Genomic DNA, 24,248 nt, shown 5'->3' with positions numbered 1-24,248 from the left:
CGGCTCCATTAACATATGGCTGTTAAATGAAATTTTAAAATGTGACCATTAAACTATTTTAACGATATCTTACATGTACAACTATTGTTATTCACTTTTATTGTTAATTCACCAATTTAATTATATGTAACAATATGCTAAAAACTTTTACTAAAGCTACAAAACACAATAATTTCTTAGTTGATTTAATCTCTGAAAAAGAACTGTGGTTTATATTTTCCTTTTAACTTACAATCCAAGGCAAATGCGAACTGTGTTTTAGAAATTGTCGAAAAAAATATCTGTACTCAATAACGCTTAGATGAAATGATTAGATCAGACTAAAACCCTGAGTTTGCTGTATGGCTTGCAGCAGCTTATACTTAAGTCGTTCCTTGGTCTTATATCGTGGCAGGTCTAGCAGATTGAAGCACGTGTGTGCAACGGGCAGGAAACGTTCATCAGGTGTGGGTTGTATTACGATCTAAACAGAACGGTCAGAAGGCGATAATTGTAATGCTTTAAACAAATAGTTTACCTTTATGGCCTTCATGCCCTGTATGGGAATCCGATCACTGCCCGTCAAATAGAGCAGGAACTTTTTCTTCTCCGCAAGGGACAGTTCGTGGAACACTTCCCAAAACCATTTGACCTAAGACAAAAAGAAAATTACATTCACTTCACACGATATTTTCTTGGCTGATAGAATTACCGTTTCATCACCGGACATGTAGCCCTCCTTGTATTCGCAATTGTCTTCCAGCGCCTGCCAATCATATTCCTCATTGCCAACCACAACAGCCATCAGCTCCTCGGGCTGAAAGATCTGCAGAACACGGCCAGAGCAAACTTTCATGAAGCCCTCGTGAAAGGCGCGATAATGCAGCTCTACGGATTTGTTGAATATAAAATCTACATAGAGATTGACAAACTCCTTCCTGAAAGCATCATATGATTAGGAATTGAAAGCACATTGTAATTTACATGCAGAAGACCTGTTTTCTAGCGTGACGGCAATACTGCTTCCATTAGGTTTCAGTTCCTGGGTCTCAGCTTCGCCGTAGATGTCGCGTGAAATCTCAAAAGTCAAATCAAATGTTTCCTTAAAGTCATCGCCATCATAGTCCAGCAGTGCCTGCATGGAATTGGCCTCCGTCGGCGACATTTCGCGCAGATCACTAAGATCGACGGGTTTCTTTAGCAATTTCTTGTACAGCGCCAACGGAAAGGGCAGATTGATAATTGTGAAATTGTATATTGCCAGACCGCAGAGCACGCCAATTAGGAAATACATGTTCTCTGTCTCGAAGGTGACATCTGCAAACCACATGACGCGCGAATCTTCAAATTCCTTGAACATGCCGTACTTGGGATCGATCAGGTCTTTGAGCAACAGCATAAAGAACTCCTTTCGCACGCCGCCCGCATCTTCTGCCTCCTCGCCATGAAACTTGATTTTCAGCGGCTTCTTGAGATCACTTTGGCTGTACCGCTGCAGCTCACGCAGCGAATCCTGCACAAGGTTCTCTCGCGTAACATTTAAAACAATGTACTGAGAGACGTGTCCATAGTTGAGCAGATTGTAAAGTGCCTGTAATTGGATGCTGAGCGTTAATAGAAATGAATAGCTGTATGTGAGTTAGCCACGCACATTGGAAATTGCGTTTGTCATGGCCGAGTGCATTTGTAGCGCCTGATCCGCTTGAAGCAGCGCCGTTTTGGCGGACGCATCGAAGAGGAATGGGAAATTGCATATGTTAAATTCGGCTGCCGTATCAGGACTTATCCAGCGAAGGTACTCCTGCTGCACATCCACATAGTCCGACAGATCTGGCCAGTGGAACAGCTGATAGTTGAGCCGTTCGTCGCGGTTGTCGTTGACGCGACACAGATTATCCAGCAGTCGCAACACAGCTTCCAGATCTCTATTGTAGGGCAAGAGCTAAGAGGCGCATTGGGCTTCGATTAACAAGTGACTGGGCAGGATTAGAAAATAGTTGTGCAGGATTACCTTTTTCTGACGCGGCTCATTTTGATTGATTACCTCGATGCCCATCTTAAAGCTGATGATGTGCATCGTCACGTGCAGAAAATTGTTGACCATTTGCTCGAAATAATCGGATGGTGTCTGACCCCACCATTTTTCTAGCACCTTGCGGGGATTCTCAGTTAGCTGGAAGGTGGCATTGGCAAAGGGTACGTGCAGTGTTTTGTAGTGTTTGGAATTGACAAACTCATGATATAATGGTAACAACAAGTAGATGCGCATGCTCTCAACATCCGCCGGCGAGGCAACCAGCGAGCCAAGCAGCTCCTTCGTCAAATTATCCCAGATCTAACATAAAGGATAAGCTGGAGATTTGAGCGCATCAACATTTCAGTGATTGCACTTACCACCTGCTTGATGCTCTGGTTTTCCACTTTGCGCAGATTATCGAAGGCCAGCTGGGCAGATTTCAGATCTAGGCCATAGTTGCGGGCGGAGCAGCTAAAGTGCTTGTCCTGGCCCAACAGAAAGGAACCATTCAGGCAGGCCTGGCTCTTGAATATCATTTCCATTGAATTCAGCAAATCCAAATCGCTTTGATCGCCCTCCTTGAAGCGCGCACACTGCCTGGTGGCATCCGCTGTGAGCACCAGAATCTGTGATTTGGGCCTAAATTGAAAAGAACATATAAATAAAATGTTGTGGAATGTAAAGTGGAAAATATTACTCATAGACGCGACAGTCGGCTGGCGGCACTTTGTCCACAAACAGCGAGGTGGTGACTATAGATTGATCGCCGCCCGAAAAGATTTGATGTATGACAACGGATATCTTTGCATCACTAGACTGCAGCAGGGCTGAACCACTTGGCGACACCCACGGTCCTATGACCACCTGAGGCAGATTTAAGCTTTTGGTGTTGCGCGTGCCCAGCTGTCCGGAGCTGCCCAGGCCAAAGCCATAGATGCGACCACGCGAGGGCACCAACGCCAACGTGTGCCGATTACCGCAGGCCACCTGAGAAATGGTGCTGCCCATCAGTTCCATAACCATGCGAGGCAGCATCTCATTAGAACTAAAGCCATGACCCAATTGCCCGTAAGCACCAGCACCACAGGTGAATACGCCACCCTCATTGGTAAGAAATACGGAAAACTCATCGCCGCAGGCCACAAAGCGAACGCCAAGCGTACGCAGGGTTCTCAGCTGCGTAGGATAAGCACGATTCGTCTCATCGTTCAGGCCCAACTGGCCGCAATTGTTGCGACCCCAGCCGAAGACCGCGCTTGACTTGGATATGAGGAAGGTGTGATTGCCGCCACAGGCAATGGCTGCCGCGGGTATGCCCAGAAGTGTGGTCAGCCGCATGGGACGGTTGCACTGGCTGAGCTCGCTGGGTGACTTGACACCCAGCTGGCCATAGATGTTGGAACCCCATGAGTATAGTTCGCCACCTGCGAATGATAGTTTTTAGGATACAGCAGAATCTCAAAAGCGGGCATACTTACAGCAGGTCAGAGCCAGACTATGATTGTTGCCACAGGCAATTTGCACCACCGTCTTGGAAACCAGATTGCGCACAATTTTAGGTAGCTGTATAACATCCTGATCGCTGTCATGACCAAGTTGGCCGCACTCATTATCACCCCAGCTCAGCACCTGGCCCCATTCGGTGAGCGCCATGGAATGCCGACTGCCGCATGCGATTTGCGTGATAACATAGTCCTCCAGCTCCGGTATCTGTACTGCAAGTAAACGGCAATAATCAATGGCAACGTCTGTGCGACTGGCACAGATAGCGACATGTGGAGATGTGATGGGAATGAGGACTGACGAGTGTACAAGCGAGAATGGAAGATTTGTACATACGAAATGGCGACATACGTGGCCTTTTGGTGGGGAGTTCATGTCCAAGCTGTGAGTAATCATTGCTACCGCATGCGTACACCTTCCCGCTGGTTGTTAGGAAAAGCGTGTGCCGATGGCCGCAGGCTACTTGATTAACGGCCGAATCCGGCTTCCAGGGTATTTGGCTGGGCGTCAATATCTAAAAAACAAAAATAAAGGAAAAAAATGCAATATGATTAATCTAATTAAGCTCATCTAATTTTGCGTGTTCCCGTTTACTTGCTCATCCTCAATGCCGCCAAGGCCCAACTGACCGTGCGATGCGTTGCCCCAACAATACAGTTCCATTCCGCCGCACCTCTTGCCTCTTCCTCTTACTTGTAGCTATCGTTGTGGGTGGATTTTGTTTCATACGTAGCACGACTTTCCCTTCCTTCTTTGTGTTTGCTTTTGCCAATTCGCTACGCGGCCAGAGAATATTCGAGAAGGCTCCAGGGTAGTGGAAACATTCTCTGCGGCCATACAATTTTATCTATATTGTTGATTTCACACTTGCTCCACACGCACACAGATGCATTTGTAGACGCGAACCTGAGCACTTTTTATTGGGTCGCGTACGTCCTGAGCTGTTGCTGTAAATGTGGCTGTGATTTTTTAAAACAGCGCATTGAGTATGATTCTAACCGGAATTAAGCCTAAACATTCGACAGAAATTTCTGTTCTATAAAAAAAAAAAACAAATTATAACAAATCAAAACCGCAACAACAACAACAACAAAAGAGACCAACAAATAATGATGGCGCTGCCAACTGATTGCAAGCTTTAAGTCCATTCACACTAAATGCAAATGTTATCGATAACATAACGCAACTTTGTTTATGACATGGGCAAGAGAGCTCCGGATAAAGAATTTTAATCAAATTACGGTTATCTTTAGATTACCTTACTAACAACGCATGATGCTAACCAAAAAGGTTAACAGTTTTAATCTGTTAATTATGCATTTGTTAAGTTAAGGTCTTCAGTGTGTACCATATACATATGTATGTGTACATATGCTTATCGGAGAGTGGACATGCCTAGTTCTACATTAGCGAATTATACCGGCAACTGAGACTGACGACTGAACTCTGCCCTTTTGTGCAATTATACCTGATATAGAAGAATAAAGCAAAGCATAGACGTGGTTGAACGTTGATAATACTAGATAAGCCGCGCAATTGAAATTTCAAATCTTTTAACGGCTGTTACGTGAGGCAGCGCCAAAAAAAACCGGTTACTTCGAATTGGCCAACTTGAAAAGTGGAGTTGCAGGCGAGAAAGTGGAAATTTATTGATTTACAACGAACTGCTGCCACGCCAACACAATGCAGGAGGCCTTTGTGAACCTAAACGGAATACCTACGCACATCATAACGTGGGGCAAATGGATCGAGGAGTCGCTGAACGATGTACAGGAGCTGGTTATTTGCATAACAGGAAATCCCGGACTTCCTGGCTTTTACACGGAGTTTGGTGGTGCACTGCAACAGGAGCTGAGCTCCGATGGTCAAAATTTGCCCGTCTGGGTGATAGGTGAGTCGGACGAGCCTGAGCTGCGATTGTTGCAATTGCTAACAGTAATTGCTGGCTTTATATACAGGCCACGCTGGACACGATGATCCGCCCGAGGCGAGCATACGTGAGGTGCCGCAGCTCAGCGGCAACGAAGAGCTCTTCAATCTCGGGGGACAGATTGCGCACAAGATAGACTTTATCAAAAAGTATGTGCCGCGGCATGTAAAAATACATCTGATTGGGCACTCGATTGGCGCATGGATGATACTGCAGCTGCTCAAGGAGCAGGAGATACGGGATCGCATCAAAAAGTGCTACATGCTATTTCCCACCGTGGAGCGCATGATGGAATCACCCAATGGCTGGCTATTCACCAAAGTTGCCATGCCACTTTATTCCGTTTTTGGCTACGTTTTCTTTAACCTGTTCAATTGGCTGCCTGTCTGGATACGCATCTTCCTTATACAAATATACTTCTTGATCTTTGCCATACCCAATCACTATGTTGGCACCGCTCTAAAATACACCAAGCCATCGGTGGCGGAGAAGGTTGTGTTCCTGGCGGACGACGAAATGGGCCGTGTTCGCGGCTTGCAGCGTGATCTTGTCGAGGAGCATATGCATCTGTTAAAGTTCTACTATGGGACCACAGACGGCTGGGTGCCGGTGTCCTACTACAATCAGCTCAAATTGGATTTTCCCCAAGTGGACGCACAGCTGGACAGCAAAGGAATTGCTCACGCATTCGTCTTGCGACATTCCAAGCCCATGGCAAGCATTGTTAGCAAAATGATACAGCAGAATCTGCATTGATTCCCACATCCAAGTGGGCGCATTCAGCCAATTGTTGCCTAATCTTAATCTTAAGCGAAATTTTTTAGACTACGTTTAGTTTTTGGTAGAATGGAAAGTTATACAATGGACAAAATGGAATTTTAGGCCAGATGGTAATAGGTAAAAAAGCATCGAATGCAGTAGTAAAATCTATTTACATTAGTTGACTTAATAAAAAATGGTATAAAAGAAGTCCTCAGATTATATTGTTCCAACACATTTCATATTTTGCATTCTGCATGAGTTACATAGAAGAGTTAGTTACATATAAGGGAAGATTGATGACCGGCTCATAGTGGAGCTGCATCTGCAGCATGCACTTAATTACTAGCCGCTGACCCGGAACGAGATCGAGAACGGCTGCGCGACGGCGAACGCGAACCGCTGCCGAGACGAGAACGTGAGCGCGACTTGGACTTGGAGTGGGTGCGCGAACGAGAACGTGATCGGGACATTGATTTTGATTTGGACTTCGATTTGGATTTCGATCGGGTGCCAGAGCGGGAACGCGATCGGGATGCAGACTTCGAACGTGAACGCGAGCCAGACTTGGAGCGAGAACGCGATCGTGAGCCCGAACGTGATCGTGATCTATCCGATTCGCCACCAGACTCAATTCGATTTTTGGGCCGCTTGCGCTGTGCAACGCCATCGCTTTCGCTGCCACTGCGGCTCCTGCTGCGCTTTCGTCCATGATCACTGCCACTGGCGCTGCCAGAACGGCTGCCGCTCCGACTGCGACTGCGACTACCGCTCTTGCGGCTTCTGCTGCGGCTGCGATCGCTGCCGCTGCCACTGCCTGAGCGGCTGCCACTACGACTGCCTGATTTGCTACGGCTTCTGCTTCTGCTCCTACTGCGACTACGCTTGCCATCGCTCTCGGACTCGCTGGTCGATATTGTCTCCTTGGAGACAATTTTGAGACGCTGCTTGGCGGACAGCTTCTCCTTGGCTTCCTTGGCGTTCTTTTGCTGCTGCTTCTTTTTCTTCTGCTTTTTGTCGCCGCCACCAGATTCCTCTTCGCTGTCGCTCTCATACTTTTCGGCCTTGCGTTTGCGTCCGCTGCCCTTCTTGCGCTCAACCTTGCTCTTCTTCTTGGTGGGCCGTTCGGCGCCCTCGCGCGGAGCTCCATCACCACTATCTGTGCCGGAGATGTAATCATCCTTGCGCGGTCGTCCGCTGCCTTTCTTACGTTCCTTTTCGGTTGGTGCGTCCGCTATGATCAGCAAATTCTTGGTCTTCTCCACGTATTCTTGTCGCTTGGCCAGCAGCTGATCTCGCGACGTTTTGGCCTCTTCCTCGCGTCGCTTGCGCTGCTCCTGCATCTTAACCTTGAAGGCTTCGCGCTCCTCCTCTTGGCGGCGGCGCAGCGTGCGATCCTCCTCATCAATGCGACGGGCACGTCCCACATGGTATTGCGCTTGCGACAAGAGATCCTGACAGGTGTTGGCCTCCACGCCGGCCACCTCAATATTGAAGCGCGTCTTGTCGCCATGCACGGACAGGTATTGGAAATATCTAAATGGGGTTCAAATTGATATAGTTACATAGTATTATTGATTTTGGAGCTACTCACTTGTGGGCCAACTCCAGTTCGTGCACCGCTTGCAGCACCACTTCCAGTGTCGACTTCTCATCCTTGAGTATGGCCATGGCAAGGCGGGATAGTACTACAGCTATATTGAAAAGCAGTACGGTGTCCTGAGGTGCGACACGACGCGCCTTGAGCAGCACAGCCTTGGCCTCCACCAGCTTATTGGCCCGCAGATAGGCGCGTGCGAGGTACTGCATCACTTCGACATTGTTGTGCTTGTAGAACTTCTTCATACAATTCTCGTACATCTGTATGGCGCTGATGTACTGCTTCTGCTCGACGTAGACGTGGGCAATGTTTAGCCACACATCGCAAAAGTCGGCGGTGGCCTCGCGCACCTGTGCAAATATGTCGCGTGCCTCGATGACGCAGCCCTTATGGGCGAGCACGGCGCCGATGCCATTGGTGGCCCAAATATTGCGTGGATCAGTTCGCAACACCTGACACAAAAGAGTTTTCGGTTAAGTTGAAGGTGCTGAATGGCTTAATAACGCCTTCGCTTACCTGCTTGAAAATGGCCAGCGCTTTTTCCTGATGCTTGCGCTCCTTCTCCTTGTCTCGACTGGGCTGATGCAGTGTCTGCAGCGAGAAATTGCCCAGCGCTATCAGCGAATAGGCATCCGAAGCTGTAGCTGGATTCTTAAGTATGGTTTCAAAGTTCTTTTGGCCCAGCGCGAATTGCATTTTGGCCAAATGCAAATTGCCAAGCAGCGATCTAGCGTCCGGATTGTCATTGTTTATATTGAGGGCGTCCTTGAAGAAATCGGACGCGACAAAGATCAGACCCTTATCACGCGCCATGCAGCCCAGTCGCAGATAGCAATCAATATAGTTGGGATGTTCCTTGAGTATCTCCTTGTACAGCTTGTCGGCCACATCGAAGCTGCTCATGGCCTCATTGAGGCGAGCCAGATTATATTTCATTGTGACCTGTATGGACTCGTAATACTTGACATCCTTGTCCATCTCGGAGCTGGCATGCTGCAGCGCCGACTCCAGCGTGTCCTTGGCCAGTTTTAGATTACCCAGACGATAATGCAGTGAGGCGACATTGTTTTGTATCTCCGCCGGAATTTCGTATTTGGCTTTGTCACGCAAAATGCTCGAGGCAGTGCCATAGGCATTCAGCGAGGCCTGCAAATCATTTTGCTCCAATATCTGCGCCAACTCGATCCAGGCTTCTATGTCCTCGGGAAACTGCTCGGTGACCTTTTTCAGGTGTGTCTTGGCCATGTCACGCTTGGTCTGCGAATTGGAGTGCGCATACAGGGAGCCGAGGATTTTCATGGTCTCGTAGTTGCCTGGCTGAATTTTAAGCACTTTTTCAAAGCACTGCGCCGCCTGTAAATAGATAATATGAAATATTAGGATTTGCCTAATTAATAGTTTTTTTGTTGTGACATTTACGTTTTCCGTATCTCCGCGATAGATGTACATCTGGCCGAGTCCGTAGTGGGGCAGCACAAAGTTAGCTGGCGCAATCTGCGTGGACTGATAGTAGTACTGGAAGGCCTGATCATAGTCGCTCTGTGCATGAAAGCTTCGTGCCAGCTGGTAACAGCTCTCGGCGCGCATCGCCTCGTTTTCGGTATTGTGGAAGGCATGCAGCGCCAGATGATGCACCTTCTGGTAGTCCTTCTTGAAAAAGAAATGATTGGCCAAATGATTTAAGACCATAGGATTTGCATTGTCGATGGTGTAGGCCTTGGAAAGCATTTGCACGCCCAGCTTATTAGATTCCGGCTCCAGTTGATTTAGTTTAAGCACAGCCAGGCCAATTAAGGCGCCCACGCATTGCTGGTCCAGCTGCAGGGCACGCTCAAATGCCAGTTTTGCCTTCTCTGCATTGCCCATTTTTAGAAAGCAGTGCGCCATGCCAATGCGCACATTGGCTGGACAATTGGGATTCGTGCGTAGTGCCTTCTTGTAGAAGGCCATGGCACCCCGGTAATCCTTGCGATTGAATGCAATGCACGCCTTGCCCAGCAGCGATGGTATATTTGATGGAGATTGATTGAGCACGAAGTTGAACTGCGCATCCGCCTGATCCATTTTATCGCCTTCGAGCAGGCAGAAGTAGGCGCGTCCCAGCAAATGGCTTTGATCGTACATAATGATCTTGTCCGCATTCGTGTATAGATTGGTGGCCTTCATGAACAGCTCGCGCTTTTTATCCTTGGACTTTTCCCTATACGCTTCCTGCACATAGTGGGCGGCCAGCATGTCAAAGGCGCGCATTTGATCCGTTTTAAAGTCACGATAGTCCAAGGTGCCCTTCTCACGAGCTGCCTCCAGCAGCATAATAAAGTCATCAGTCTTCTTCTGCTTGTAGTACGCCAGCTGCGAATTATATTCATGCATTATTCATAGTGCCCATTTGGATCCCTGTTGTATAAACTATTGCCACATACCGCCACATTGACCCATACGTGTAACGGCGCACGCTCCTGCAGCAGTATGCTGAACACCTCGGAGCATTCGGGCAGTTGATCCGGGTCCACTTCGATGACCTGTAAGCATTTATTTTTTTTAGAAAACGCAGCGTTCACACCAACACTATAGGCTGTTAAACTTACCTCATCTGTGTCCTGCAGCGGAATTTCGATGCAAGTGGACATGATTGCAGTAAGCGTGGCTCAGAGGCCAAACAATTGATGACTTAACGGCGTTTTATTACACAGAAACCACAATTTATTTTCCGAACGCGGTACGCTTGCTAAAAAAAAACATTGAGACCAACAACATATCGATACCCAGAGTTGCAGCAGCGATAGCATGCGATATATAGCAAAATTAAATATCGAATAATTTTACTCGTATCTGAAATATGCCATCGATTGGTTTGAGGTGGCATTGTTTATGGACTAAATTATGTAGGAAAATAACAAAAAATTTAGTTAAATTTTAAGGCGATAATGTATTAGAGCCAAAATGCAAAGTGCCATTTGGCGAGTGGGCGTACGGCAACTAGCGCCCAATGTGCGTGCCACAGCAACAGCCGCAGCAGCAGCATCAGTAAGTAGACTCCAACTAAAAGTAACCAAACAAAGCCAAACAGATGTTCTGTGCCGATTACGTAAGAGCTGTGTTAGTATAGCACAATTGGCGCAAAAGTCAACACGTGAGGCTGACAACAACAAACAGCTGTGCAGGCACACACACACGCACACGCACCCAAACATAAACGCGAACGGACGAGCTGTCAGTGCTGCGCTGTATTCAAGATACTCGGCCAGTACAATCATGAACTCATACTGCAAGGAGCTGGATCTGATGGACTATGATATCATTGGGTTCGATCTGGATGGCACGCTTTTGCGCTACAATCTGCAGGAGATGACGCCGCTCATCTATAATGTGCTCAAAGTGTATTTGGTGGAGAAGAAAGGCTACTCGCCGGCGCTGCTGACCAAGAAGTTGGATATGGATTTTCTACAGAAGGGCCTCATGCTGGATGGACCACGAGGCAATGTGTTGAAGCTGAGCAATGAGGCTGTCATTTTGCGTGCCTCGCATGGCACACGTCTCCTGAGCGATGACGAGATTGTAGCTGCCTACGGTGCCGCTCGACGGTGGGACGTAGCCACGGCCTTCTACAATGATCCACTTTCCACGTGGAACGGCCCAGCCGCTACGCAGATGCGCACGCTCCTCGATTACTTTGACATGCCCAGCGCGCTTGTTTTTGCCCAAGCCGTGGATATTGTGGACAAGGACAGCGGTCCAAATGGCAGGCCCAAGGAGTACAACGTCTGGCGGGATCTGCTCGACGGCCTAATGCACAACTACAGCCGCGACAACTTCAAAAACGATCAGAGTCTCTACTTCAAGGCCATGCGTGCTGAGCCGCAGCGCTATGTGCTGCCCAGCAGCTCAAAGCTGCGCACCTGGCTCCAGCAATTGCGCGCCACGGGTAAAAAGGTGTTTCTGCTGACCGGCTCTAACATAGACTTTGCCGATCTGACGGCCACACAGGCACTGGGTCCGGATTGGCAGCAGCAGTTTGACTACATAGTGACCTATGCCAAGAAGCCGGGCTTCTTTACAATGCAGCGCCCCTTCATGCGTGTGGATGACGTGGCCAAGTGTGAGCTGCCCGCCACAGAGTTGAGTCTGCAGGCGGAGCTCAAACCAGGCGATGTCTACTCGCAGGGCAACTGGCATCAGCTGCATCAGTCGATGGCCAAGCGGTTGAACAAAGACATTAGCGCAGCACGTGCGCTCTATTTTGGTGACAACATTATACAGGATATCTATACGCCAGTCAAGCATCGCGACTTTGACACAGTGGCCATTGCCGAGGAGCTGTTTCTGATGGAGCAAAAGGACTATCCCTATCGGGCGGTGCTGGCCTCAAAGTTCTGGGACTCGTATTTCATCAGTGGCAACACGCCCACGCTATGGTCCGGCTTCATAGCCAATTATGCACAAATCTGTGTGTCCTCCATGGAGCAGATGGCCCAAACGGCGCCCACCGAACGTCTCGTATGCAACAATGTCAATGGCTTCTATCCGACGCTGCCCAAACAGCTCGAGTGCAGCAACCTCACGACCTGCTGGCACGGCGGCGGCGTCTGATAAGACCCTCCCACTTGAAAGAAAAGTACTCGAAACACAATCTTTAAATGGATGTGTCGCCGGCTGCAACCAAAATTGAACTGCAATCAAATTGTAGAGATAAAAATTATACTCGAAATAAATTAAAGCAATAGACAAAGTCGCAGAGATTTACATTCAGTTAGATAACAAACAATATTCCATACACTATTAACACAGGCTAGCCTTTACTTTGTCAACGTCGTGAGTATTTTGTAGAGTATTTAAATGTTCGCATACTAATTCTAACTATAAGCAACGATCTGTCTACAACATTTATAAACGTACAAATCTTTAATCTTAAGCAGCGTTCGGAGAATTAAATAATTTTAATAGAGTCAGGGAAGGGTTACATATATCGATATATATATACATTTTTAAGCCCGATCGAGACAAATAGGTCAATGCATACTATTTTAATAAACTTTTTCTAGCTTCAACTTTTTAATAGTATTTTCTCTGATTTCAATAATCCAAATGTATTTATATACATTATATAAATAAGTCGATGTTTTCCTTATAATCAAATATTTTTTGAGCTAAGTGTTTTAAGGAAATTTATCTAAAGTTGACAATTAAAATCATTATAAATTATATAAATAAAGAAATCTCAAGTTTCTAAATAATCTTTTTTTTTTGGGTGGGAAGCCGAGTTTTTATAGTTCTAGCTCGATGCTGGCAGGTAAGTTATAGAGACTGGACTACTATATCATATCTAGGAACGATTGATTTTCAGCTGAGTTCTTGTCTAAGAGATACATTTGGTCGTAAAGAAAGTGCTTTTACGGACAACATAGTATTTAAAAATATCTTTAATGCTGTTCTGTTTTCAATGGGAAATTCAATAAAAGTGAGACACAGTTTTCGCTCCACATATACCCATCGAAATCGGGCAGCATTAAAGCTGTCGCCATGCAATTTAGTATTTAACATTTATAAACATCAATACCATCAAATACACAGTTTAAATAAGTTTTAGACTACAATAACATTTGTGACCAAGCATAATACCAAAGGAAATAATATAACAATACATATTGTGACTATACAGCAAGGGTAATAACGGAAATAGCTCAACGGAAATAGCTTGTAATTGGGTCGAGCCGATTGACTCTATTGACTAATTTAGATGATGCGCTCGACGGCCAAAGCAATGCCCATGCCGCCGCCAATGCATAGCGAGGCGATGCCGCGACGACCGTTGGTACGCTCCAGGGCGTACAGCAGTGTGACCAGGACACGTGCGCCCGAGGCGCCAATGGGATGGCCCAGTGCAATGGCGCCGCCATGCACATTCACTTTGCTGGCATCCAGCTGAAGGCACTGCAGCACGGCGAGCGACTGAGCGGCAAACGCTTCGTTCAGCTCGTAAAGATCCACTTCATCGCGGCTCCAACCGATTTTGGTCAGCTGCAAGTGCACAGATTATAGTGGGCAGGAGGAACAGCTAAAGAGCAAATGCTTACCAGTGCTTCCACAGCGGTTACTGGACCCAGGCCCATGACTTTGGGCTCAATGCCGGTCTGTGACCAGCCGACAATTTTGGCTAGTGGTTTGAGACCGCGCTTCTTAAGCTCCTCGCCGGACATGAGCAGCAGCGCTGCAGCCGAATCGTTAACGCCGGATGCATTGCCAGGTGTGATGGTGCCGCCCTCCTTGAAGGCGGCACGCAACTTTTGCAAGCCCTCCACATTGCTGCCACTCTTGATGTACTCATCTTTGCTAAATAGCTGCGTACCCTTGCGATCCTTGATCTCGACGGGCACAATCTCAGCGTCAAAACAGCCCTGCTGCTGTGCCAGTTCGGCGCGCTGCTGCGACTGCACTGCATATGCGTCCTGGGCCTCGCGACTTATTTGATACTTCTCCGCCAGATTCTCAGCTGTGATGCCCATGTGTATCTGTTCCATGGCATCGGTCAGGCCATCGTTGAGCATGGAATCCAGCAGCGTGCCAGCGCCCATTTTAACGCCCTGGCGCAGATGCATGACGTGCGGCGCCAGGGACATGCTCTCCTGGCCGCCAGCAATAACGATCTGTGCATCGCCCGTGCGTATCGCCTGGTAGCCCAATGCCACGGTTCTGGAAAATGCAGTCAGATGTTGTAAGTGCATCTAAGTCAAGCTACGTGCTGATATACCCACTTCAGACCCGAGCCACAGAGCATATTGATGCCATAGGCGGGCACCTCAATGGGCAGGCCAGCTTTGAGTGCGGCCTGGCGTGCGGGATTCTGACCTTGGCCTGCTGTCAGTGCCTGTTAACGAGCAAAATTGAGTTCTGGCCATTTACATAACAAATTTAAGCAAATTTTATGCGATAAAAAGCAATTTAAACAATTGTCTCGCTGATAAGCAACAATTGGGAAGTTTGTGTTTGTACCTGGCCCATGATAACTTCGTTGACTTGCGGCGCCTCGACATTAGCACGCTTCAGCACCTCCTGTATGACCACGCTGCCCAGATCGGATGCCTTCAGTTTAGAAAGTGTTCCATTGAAGCTGCCTAAATATGCCAAAAAGAGAAAGTTTTAGTTTGGGCACACAAATATTTGGGGATTACATCAGCTTTTCGGAAACTGCGCAATGTTTACCAATGGGCGTTCGCGCCGCAGACACAATGAACACGTCAGACATGGCTGGCTAATAAGATTTTTAGCAAGTGTTTACACTTTAAGTGATAAATTAGCAATAAATGCACTTGGCAACAACCGCGGCAGGCAAGCTGATCACAATGGTATTCGCCGCGGCGATAAATGTTGCAATCGCACCTTCAATATATTGATACTCGATAGCTATTTTTAAAATGTTTGCAATTGATTACAATTAATTATTGGTTCCTAGCCGTTTTATCAATTTCATTTTATAATTAATCGTAGACGCGTGTACTGCTTCGCATACTTCTCTTTCTAGTTAAAACCATTTTTTATTGCATAAATTCGATATTGCTATGTATTAAAATGTATTAAATAGATTGTACTATTAACCAATGAATTTGTTTTGTTATGAAAAGCTAGTTTATACGTAGCACAATAATTAACTATAGTTTTTTAACTGTCTTTTAATCAAAATCAAATAATGGAATACCATTATGTATTTGAAAAAATGCCAAAACTATCGATATTGACAGCTCAAATTGACATCGGTAACATCGATAGCTAGTATTATAGTTTCCCTCAAGTTATCGATGGGTTATTATATCGATACGGTATCTCAGTACACAGAAAATTATTTTTTGCTGAAAAAACGCACAAAACGCGCTTTGTTAACGCAATAAGAACGAAAACGACCCAAACCGCGACTCCTGGACAGCTCGCTAGCTATTAAACTAGTTCAGATTGCAGGCCGAGTCGCCGTTTTAAGGAGCCGACGAAGAGCCACAGCGTCGACAGCAGCAGCAGCAGCAACAGACCCAGCCCTCGCCCAACGGCAACAACAACACCACCACCACCCTAACCAAGACAACAACACCAACTACAACAGCCGCACAATCACACAAAGCAGCAACAGCAGCAGCAGCAGCAAACGCAACAAATATGCAGGCGATTAAGTGTGTCGTCGTGGGTGACGGTGCTGTGGGTAAGACGTGCCTGCTCATCAGCTACACGACAAATGCGTTTCCCGGCGAATACATACCCACCGTATTTGACAACTACTCCGCGAATGTGATGGTCGATGCGAAGCCCATCAATTTGGGGCTGTGGGATACGGCCGGTCAGGAGGATTATGATCGTTTGCGTCCATTATCGTATCCACAGACCGATGTCTTTCTCATTTGCTTCTCTCTGGTCAATCCGGCCTCGTTTGAGAACGTGCGAGCCAAATGGTATCCGGAGGTGCGCCATCATTGCCCCAGCACGCCCATCATTTTGGTGGGCACCAAGCTGGATTTGCGCGACGATAAGAATACGATTGAGAAGCTGCGCGACAAGAAACTGGCGCCGATCACATACCCACAGGGTCTGGCCATGGCCAAGGAGATTGGGGCTGTTAAATATTTGGAGTGCTCGGCGCTAACGCAAAAGGGCCTAAAGACCGTCTTCGATGAGGCTATTAGATCGGTGCTCTGTCCCGTTCTGCAGCCCAAATCCAAGCGCAAATGCGCTCTGCTCTAATTTTAAGATGCACAAACACACACACACACACACACAATACACTCACACACACAAACACGCAACAAGAACACCCACGAAGCATTGTATTTGTATTTGTCGTCAAGTCTATTTAATAACGTAATATTATTAACTAAATAACAATTATGTAACATAAGCAGCAGCAACTAGCGAGTTGATTTGAGAGGAGTCCAGGATCCGGCATACTCCGGACCTGGTCAGCCTGCCACACGATGTATTTTCTGCTTTGTTGAAACTTGCCCACTCAAAAAACGGAGGGGAAAACCGAATTTTCTACTAACTTTTCTTGTTCTGTTACACGTCCTTAATTGTACAACTAAGTCGTTTCGTTTCGTGTGTTTTTTTGTTTGTTTATGCTTTCGATTTGAACTAATTTCAAACATGTGCATTAATTTGAACTAAAAGTTAATTAAAATTAATGTTGTAAAACCAAAAAAAAAAACAAAAAACAAAAAAACTAAATAGAGTGAAAATTGTATTGAAAAGAGAGCTGAGTAGACGCAACAGCATAAAGAAATGTTTGGCCTCTTAAAGTAGGTGAAAGTTGAAAGATGATGCAGTGCAGCAGCCAGTAAACGTTCCACTGCAAAATGCAAGACAACAAAAACAAACAAACAATTACATTATAATGAAAACACACACAAACACACATTGTATTTAGATGTTGATTGAAACTGTTGCCAAGTATCAAAGGAAGCTAGGTAAAGGCAAAGAATTAGGCAGAATTGCAGCTAAACAAATACATAAACGTATATTAAATAAAAATAAAGAACAGATTCATGTATGAGATGCGCTTCCTAATGGCATCAACCAGCAACAGATTTCCATATTGTGGAAACTAAATGAAAATTAAGAACGTTTTTAATTGCTAAAACCAGGAGCTACCATACATAATAAGATAATGTCCTTCGTATACTATGTACATGTACTGATTTAAAATACACAAAGAAACACAGAAAACAAAATATTTGAAACATTTTGAATACTTTGTATTTTAAATATTCGAAAACGCATCAAATTATAAACATACATATACATAAATGTGTCAATGGAAGTCAAATAAAGCATACAAAAAATTTCAATACACACAATCTTGAGTACCCGCAATGGCGAGCCATATGTGCCCTGCATGTACACATATATTTATATATATATATATATATATATATACTTGTTTATATGAATATGTATATATAGGCATTAGCAATTTCCAGCGACCTCAACAGGTCTGCTTTGGTTTTCAATTTCAACGTTGACAAAAAGCTTATCACAGCGAAAAAATTGAATACAAATTGAAAACCAAAAAAAAAAGGAAAGAATGAAATCAGCTTCAAGCGTCGGGTCGTCGGAGATTTGTTTTTGTTGGAATGTTCTCGCAGCTGGAAATTAATCGGGCACAGCGGCGCAACAACAAAAGCGTTTTATGTTTATGTTATATAGAGGCGGACGCGCCTTGCATGTGTGTACAGTGTGTGTGTGAGTGTGTGTGCATGTGGTGTATCTGTGGCCGGTTGTCTGCCCATGACGTGTCCATATAAGCAAGAGGGAAATTATGAATGCGCAACCCCATGGACCGGACCAATCATCAAGAGGCTGTGCGTCTGGCTGACGTGTATGTTTTGGGATGCATATCAATTAAAGCTGAAATCAAACCAATTGAACATGAACTGGTTGGGTTATTCTATAGCGTTAAGTCTGTTATAATGCACTTGCAGAGTTGGGCTTACATGACTAAATGTATTACAAGGTATTTGGCATTCAAGTTGGGAGTTGTAACTTATAATCTAGAGACTTGTAGTTGCTTTAATCTCTCTCTTTGATCTTAGAACTCGTCATGGCGTGCCAGAGCCTCGCCAAAGTCCGTGGCTTGGGAGCCTACGAATACATCGTATTTGTCGAGCACTTCGGCTTTGGTTAGCTTCTCATCGTTATCCTCGTCGGCCTCGAATATCAAATGCTTGGCCTCGCTCTCGGCATGATCAAAGTCATTTGGCACTATCCATTGGCGTATTTCCGCCTCGGTCAAGTAGCCATCTTGGTCCAGGTCGCGATGCTTGGAAAATGCTTCACGTTCGCTAAGCACCCATTCGGGTTCATCCTCATTCGGCGTCGAGGGGCGGTACATGTCGCCAATGTATTCGTCTACAGAGATTTTGCCATCCTTGTCCTTGTCCAAATCCTCGGTGGTCTCCAGCAGTACTACATCACGCATAGTCGGATGTTCCTCAGGATGCAAAAAGGCTGTAAACTCCTCGCGTGTCAATTTATCGTCTAGATCCTGATCGGCCACAGCCCAACGACGGCGATCTCGTTTCAGCATGCTCTTGTAAGAGATACCTGCCAAGGATTCGTATTACTTTCGAGAATCATTAAATCAGCTCTATCCGCTTACCATGCTCCTCCTGCTCCAGTTCCTCCTTCTCCAGTGCATCCATAAAACCATAAATGGAGTTGCGATACGTTTCCCAACTAATCGTTGTCTCGTTATCCGGATTGTGCTGACGCCACAGCCGACCTACATCTTCGTCGATGTAGCGCCGCTGCGTGTACTGAATCCAGGCTTTGAGCTCAGCCAGCGTTATGAAACCATCCTTATCTTCATCAATGCGATCCACAATCAAGCCGAGGCGTCGCTTACTCTCTTCCGGCGAGAGTTCATCGTACTTTTTGGCTTCATCAGCGCCCAAAAAGGCTTCGTGATCAAACTGGGAATTGTGCTCGCCTCCATCGAAATGCTTGGCATTCAGCGAGTCGTGCTCCAGCGGATTGTGCGGCAGTTCACCGGCCGCCGGTATGCTAGAAGCGGCGGCCAAGCTTATCGCAGCGGCAGCAACAAGTAGAATGGTTCCAGTATTCATTTTGCTAAGCGGTGCGACGTCTGCTCGCTTTGAGTATTCAAACAAAAGTAATTCGAGTTAGAACTAATTCATCAAACGACGCCTAAAGTATCGATGTTCACAAACGATAGTTTTTGAATTCTGATTGGAAGAATTTATCGACTGCGTATCGATACTACTTGACTGGAATTTCATATAAAAAATCTTCCTCATTCGGCATCATGCCCGGAAATCCTAAAGAGGATCAGCGTGCCAAAACGCGAAAAGTGACGTCTTCAACATCGGCTAATTCGATGGGTGCCGGCGAGCCGAAGTCAACGGGGAAGCTGGAGGAGACACAGCAGCAGTTGGAATCCGATTGGAATTCCCCCAGTCTCATGATACTGTTCGATGGTGGCGATATAAAAAAGGCCATGCATCATCTTCTGGCCTCACTGCAAAATCCATTCGCCGAGCATGCGGTGGCCACACTATTCATCCAGGAGAGCGTGCGTGAGCCTGTTATAAAGCTTTTGGTGGACCAATTGAAGCCGCTCGATCCGAAAATTTATAATCATCCCAATTATGTGCGCTCACGGGCCAAGCTGCAGCAGCTCAGGTCGGAAACAATTGTCGGCAATCCGAAGACGGTGCCAGCACATGCCTCGCCAATGCTGGTCTGTGACATAGCTCACAAATTTTTGGGCGATGGACCAACGGGCATCATCACTATGCACACATTCCGCACACCCAAAGATGCTATCCAGGTCATTTTGCAGGAGACGCTCGCCTACGGTTCGGTTAGCATCTGGCATGAGAAGATCGCCAGCGCGTATGAGATGTGCGATCTGCTCAAGAACGACACCTTTATGATCAATTGCTTCAATGTTGATCTGGCACCAATAAGGCCCACCTTCGATGCCGGCAAAAATGATGCGTTGATCGAAGGGAGCTATCACTACGAGATCCTCACTAAAAATGAGAAGAGCAAGATCGTTGTCAGTGCCGTAGGCTCCATATTTGCCAAATGATTCCGCAAATGTTATCCTGCTGATATTTGGAAATCGTCAATAGTTTTAAGTTTATTAAATAAAGTCCTTAAATAAATATGTGCAATTAAAATCCAACGCTATTTACAAGTGGGCACGAGCGGCGAGTACATTTATTTGTTGCTTGGAGCTGGCACACCAGGATCGTTGACGTCCTGGTTGAGCGAACTGAAGTCCCCGGTGTTGCAGGAAATGCTTGGAATATCAAAATTGGAGAACCCACGATAATTGGCCACCTCCGGCTTGAGTGGGGATGGCAAGAGTACACCTGCGAGCGGCACATCGCTGTCTATTAAACTGTCCGTTGTGGTGTCCAGCAGGCTGAGCTCAGCCGCGCTGCTCGGAACGGTATGTACGATGTGCTGTCGCTGCTGCACAAGCGGATCAAATTCATCAAGATTCAATTTGGACTCATCTGCGACGCTGTTCTCGCCGCTTTGATCAGACAAATCGAAGTCGTAGTTGATGTTTGTCAATCCACCCTGGAATTCCGAGCCTAGCATCAACACGTCCCCATTTTCGGATGATTCCTCCAGCAGCGAGACTGCATCAAAGGGTGTGTAATTGAATATGGGCGAGGCAAAGAGCTGATCTGGTTGCGGCAGATTCTGATGCAGCGGTGACAGGCGTCCCACAGAGCCAATACTGGTGCCCTTGAGTGCCAAGGTATGCGCCGCTTCCAAGTACGAATTCTCCTGCGTAGCGAGTTCCTTTTCCTTACCCTTAGCTGTCAACTGGTGCTGACCTAGCCCACCACTGACTAGATTTGACTGGTAGTGGCCAGCAGCGGCTTCTACGCCATCCTGTGCCAAATGGGCGCGCGCCTGGCTTATAAGAAACGGCGGCGTTTTAATGGGCAGCAGTGTTAGCGGCGCCTTGGCCATTACCGTGTCCACCTTCTCAGTCACCTCGCGCTGGAACTCAATTAGCTCGCGCTCAAAGTCTTTAATGCCCGTGCTAATAACCGAGTTACGTTTCTGAAGCTGTTCCATGCATTTCATATTCTCAGATATTAGATGCAGGCTCTCGCAGGCCAACAGGGCGCTCTCCCATGGTGTGCTGTAAGTCTGTTCGCCAGACATCAAAGCATCGAACTCCTCGGCGCCAATGCTCAGACTCTCACCATTAAGATTCTCAATGAAGGCAATGGCCGAGCAGAGATTGGTGAAATAGTAGCCACCCTCGCCGCTCATGACACGCGAGGCGTTTGTGAAACGATTGACAAAGTTCAGGTTGCTGTGCAGACGGACGGGATTCGCTTTGAGCACCACAAAGATAAGCGCCGGCAGGAAGTCATCTGCACTGGCCGGTCCGCCCGTGGAACGCTTCAATAGCTCAAAAATGTGACGACAGCAACGCACCGTGCAGAGCAGCTTCTCCTGCGGAGAATAGTAGGAGTCGATCCCCACCAGTTCCGATATGGCATTGTAGACCAAATCACGCGCCTCCGCATTGACCTCATCAATGCTGCAGTCTAGATGCTTGGCCGTTATCCAGCTCAATTGTCGTATGCGCTTTTGGACCTTTATATCGCTCTCTTCGTCTGTGGTGAAGTACGGACTAAATAGGAGACTACATGCAAAGATAAGATGAGAGATGGCAGTGGCATTGAATGGTTGATGACTCACTTGTGATTCTGTGTCATCACAACTTTCTCGTAGAAGTCTATGGCACTATCGCGATCCTCGTTGGTGGCAATCTCGAAGCGTTGATCGTTGTGTACAATATCCGCGACTCTGGTGTAGGCATTCTGCACGAGATCGGACAGCTCATCCACATTTTTGGTACTGTTGTTGTTCATGTATTTGCGTATCTCGTGGTCTAGTCGCTGGATTTCGCTTTTCAGCTTCCGCTTAGCATCGTCCGGTATGCGCAGCTGACGCAGCTGCAGCATAAACTGCTTCTCGGTGGCACTTGGCACACGCGGCTGTTGTGGGACTACCAATTTATTTTTCAATGTCTTTTGCAGCACAGCGGGCACAGTGAACTTCTTCCTGGGCATTGTGCTGGCCGTTGGTGTCTCGCTGTGTGGCTGCTCTTTGTCGGGTTGCTTCTTGGTTTTGGCACGTCCCAGCGAGAGCGAATGCTGCGGCGACTTGCGCTCCATGGTTCCGCCGGCAGAACTGGCGCCAGTGTTCAACGCTTCATGATCCTCGCTGGCTCTCTCTGTGGACAATGGGAATTACAAACATGACTAAGTGCTGCGAATAGATAAATCACAGCAGCCTGCTTACGCTTTTTCCGCTGCTTATCGTTGCGCTCGCGAAAACATTTCGAGCAGAGTCCATCGAACTGTGTGTTGCCGTAGAAGCCGCAGCCCTGTCGGCACTTTAGATCTTGCTGCCCGATTCGCAGCATGGGCGCACGGTTCGCCATCGTTGGGCGTGGCTTTTACACAATCTTGATTGCTGTGATGTATTTTTTACTACTGTCCGACTCGATTTTGGGCGAAGAATTTATTTACTGTCAAAGCAGCCACTCGATTGCAGAGAAACAGCTGATACCAGGATTATCGCACAAATATATCGATATGTTTATGAACGATACTTTCATAAAATACTTGCATTAACGAAACGATAAGTTTCGACATCGAATAGTTTTGGTGGCAATTTTAAAAAATGTGCCAATATAACTGGTCATTCAATTTGCATTGGCAGCGCAGCTTGATGTAATCTTGGCACGCATTTGAACAAAGAGAGTTCTGTACGTGTACATACATACATACATACATACATACATACATACATACATACATACATACATACATACATACAAACATACAAACATACAAACATACATACATACATACATACATACATACATACATACATACATACATACATACATACATACATACATACATACATATGTACATACATACATACATACATACATACATACATACATACATACACACATACATACATACATACATACATACATACATACATACATACATACATACATACATATATACATACATATATACATATATACATACATACATACATACATACATACATATATACATACATACATTCATATATACATATATACATACACCTTCATACATACACCTACATACATACACCTACATACACCTACATACATACATCTACATACATCTACATACATCTACATACATCTACATACATCTACATACATCTACATACATCTACATACATCTACGTACATACATACCTACTTACCCGCCCCACCTCCCTGGTCCACCGCCTCCTGGTTGCTCCTCCACCGACCGCTGGAGCCAACTGACTGACTTGTTGAATTTCAGCAGGGCCTGCTTAAATTTTTGAGAATCGAGGAGGAGGGCACTTAGAAATTCTTTTAATTTAAAGGCGCTGGGCAGTGGTATGAAACTTAGACTGTTTTAAGTTAAAGAAAACATTTATGTATACTTACGTACACACACATACATACATACTTACATACATACATACATACATACATACATTCGTACATACACACATACATTCATATACATTCACACATACATGTAGACATACACCATTATTACGGACATTTTCACGCTATTGCCCAACTTAACACATTTTTACCTATTTTGAATCAATAATTGATATATTGATAAAATCCATCTTTAAGAAATTCATTAATTTGAATAACAAATTCACCAGACAACTAGAATTTTACTAAAATTCAATTTTAGTATATTTTATTGAAATGAAAGAACACTTAAGTTGCAACTGAGGGCACAATATGTTTGGGTACATTTAGTAAAAATCGAAGTGCCTAAAGAAACAGCTCACAAATTTCTTAAGTGCTATGCATAAAACATGTATTTAAAATCATTTTGTTTGGCAAGCTGATGTACATAGTT

General features: G+C 46.0%; 9 protein-coding genes across 11 annotated transcripts; 4 read left to right on the top strand and 5 right to left on the bottom strand.

Annotated features, from left to right (window-relative positions):
* Positions 1–184: 184 nt before the first annotated feature.
* On the bottom strand, positions 185–4,541 carry Herc4 (HECT and RLD domain containing E3 ubiquitin ligase 4). 2 transcript variants are annotated; one of them, XM_064684059.1, is made up of 11 exons: positions 4,094–4,541; positions 3,836–4,013; positions 3,475–3,711; positions 2,694–3,420; positions 2,374–2,635; positions 1,991–2,314; positions 1,631–1,921; positions 975–1,570; positions 692–917; positions 518–631; positions 185–463 (listed from the first exon to the last, which is right to left on the bottom strand). In XM_064684059.1, the coding sequence occupies exons 1-11, from the start codon at positions 4,160–4,162 to the stop codon at positions 311–313; spliced, it is 3,177 nt and encodes a 1,058-aa protein (XP_064540129.1). In that variant the 5' UTR covers positions 4,163–4,541; the 3' UTR covers positions 185–310. The 2 variants fall into 2 exon arrangements, with proteins under 2 accessions (XP_064540129.1, XP_064540130.1); XM_064684060.1 differs by having other exon boundaries at positions 3,851–4,013.
* A 365-nt stretch (positions 4,542–4,906) lies between these two features.
* Positions 4,907–6,425, top strand: sturkopf. Its single transcript, XM_064684069.1, has 2 exons — positions 4,907–5,390; positions 5,458–6,425. Exons 1-2 carry the CDS (start codon positions 5,183–5,185, stop codon positions 6,183–6,185), a joined length of 936 nt encoding a protein of 311 aa, XP_064540139.1. The 5' UTR covers positions 4,907–5,182; the 3' UTR covers positions 6,186–6,425.
* On the bottom strand, positions 6,388–10,536 carry Ctr9. Its single transcript, XM_064684058.1, has 6 exons — positions 10,377–10,536; positions 10,212–10,310; positions 9,208–10,140; positions 8,305–9,141; positions 7,783–8,240; positions 6,388–7,724 (listed from the first exon to the last, which is right to left on the bottom strand). Exons 1-6 carry the CDS (start codon positions 10,416–10,418, stop codon positions 6,527–6,529), a joined length of 3,567 nt encoding a protein of 1,188 aa, XP_064540128.1. The 5' UTR covers positions 10,419–10,536; the 3' UTR covers positions 6,388–6,526.
* An 86-nt stretch (positions 10,537–10,622) lies between these two features.
* On the top strand, positions 10,623–12,517 carry Nt5a (5' nucleotidase A). The gene is made up of 2 exons (XM_064684065.1): positions 10,623–10,815; positions 10,882–12,517. The coding sequence occupies exons 1-2, from the start codon at positions 10,732–10,734 to the stop codon at positions 12,376–12,378; spliced, it is 1,581 nt and encodes a 526-aa protein (XP_064540135.1). The 5' UTR covers positions 10,623–10,731; the 3' UTR covers positions 12,379–12,517.
* Positions 12,518–13,314: 797 nt separating this feature from the next.
* Positions 13,315–15,332, bottom strand: Acat2 (Acetyl-CoA acetyltransferase 2). Of its 2 annotated transcripts, none has more exons than XM_064684067.1 (5): positions 15,296–15,332; positions 14,779–14,900; positions 14,541–14,653; positions 13,863–14,478; positions 13,315–13,806 (listed from the first exon to the last, which is right to left on the bottom strand). In XM_064684067.1, exons 1-5 carry the CDS (start codon positions 15,315–15,317, stop codon positions 13,522–13,524), a joined length of 1,158 nt encoding a protein of 385 aa, XP_064540137.1. In that variant the 5' UTR covers positions 15,318–15,332; the 3' UTR covers positions 13,315–13,521. The 2 variants fall into 2 exon arrangements, with proteins under 2 accessions (XP_064540137.1, XP_064540136.1); XM_064684066.1 differs by lacking the exon at positions 15,296–15,332 and adding an exon at positions 14,989–15,111.
* A 238-nt stretch (positions 15,333–15,570) lies between these two features.
* Rac1 lies at positions 15,571–17,401 on the top strand. The gene has a single exon (XM_064684071.1). The coding sequence runs from the start codon at positions 15,931–15,933 to the stop codon at positions 16,507–16,509; it is 579 nt and encodes a 192-aa protein (XP_064540141.1). The 5' UTR covers positions 15,571–15,930; the 3' UTR covers positions 16,510–17,401.
* An 802-nt stretch (positions 17,402–18,203) lies between these two features.
* scf (Calumenin scf) lies at positions 18,204–19,442 on the bottom strand. Its single transcript, XM_064684068.1, has 2 exons — positions 18,920–19,442; positions 18,204–18,864 (listed from the first exon to the last, which is right to left on the bottom strand). The coding sequence occupies exons 1-2, from the start codon at positions 19,383–19,385 to the stop codon at positions 18,350–18,352; spliced, it is 981 nt and encodes a 326-aa protein (XP_064540138.1). The 5' UTR covers positions 19,386–19,442; the 3' UTR covers positions 18,204–18,349.
* Positions 19,443–19,585: 143 nt separating this feature from the next.
* On the top strand, positions 19,586–20,374 carry LOC135429520 (uncharacterized). Its single transcript, XM_064683837.1, has one exon. It carries the CDS (start codon positions 19,586–19,588, stop codon positions 20,372–20,374), a length of 789 nt encoding a protein of 262 aa, XP_064539907.1.
* Positions 20,375–20,385: 11 nt separating this feature from the next.
* On the bottom strand, positions 20,386–22,865 carry Rabex-5 (Rabaptin-5-associated exchange factor for Rab5). Its single transcript, XM_064684064.1, has 3 exons — positions 22,627–22,865; positions 22,021–22,558; positions 20,386–21,964 (listed from the first exon to the last, which is right to left on the bottom strand). Exons 1-3 carry the CDS (start codon positions 22,766–22,768, stop codon positions 20,506–20,508), a joined length of 2,139 nt encoding a protein of 712 aa, XP_064540134.1. The 5' UTR covers positions 22,769–22,865; the 3' UTR covers positions 20,386–20,505.
* Between the last annotated feature and the right edge of the window lie 1,383 nt (positions 22,866–24,248).

The sequence above is a fragment of the Drosophila montana genome, unplaced genomic scaffold (genome assembly GCF_035044405.1).
Source record: "Drosophila montana isolate Dmon_TW-CO22-7 unplaced genomic scaffold, ASM3504440v1 contig_2668_1, whole genome shotgun sequence".
Classification (NCBI taxonomy): Eukaryota; Metazoa; Arthropoda; class Insecta; order Diptera; family Drosophilidae; genus Drosophila; species Drosophila montana.
The sequence above is the reverse complement of the archived record's forward strand: the minus strand, read 5'-3'. Positions and strand labels throughout refer to the sequence as shown.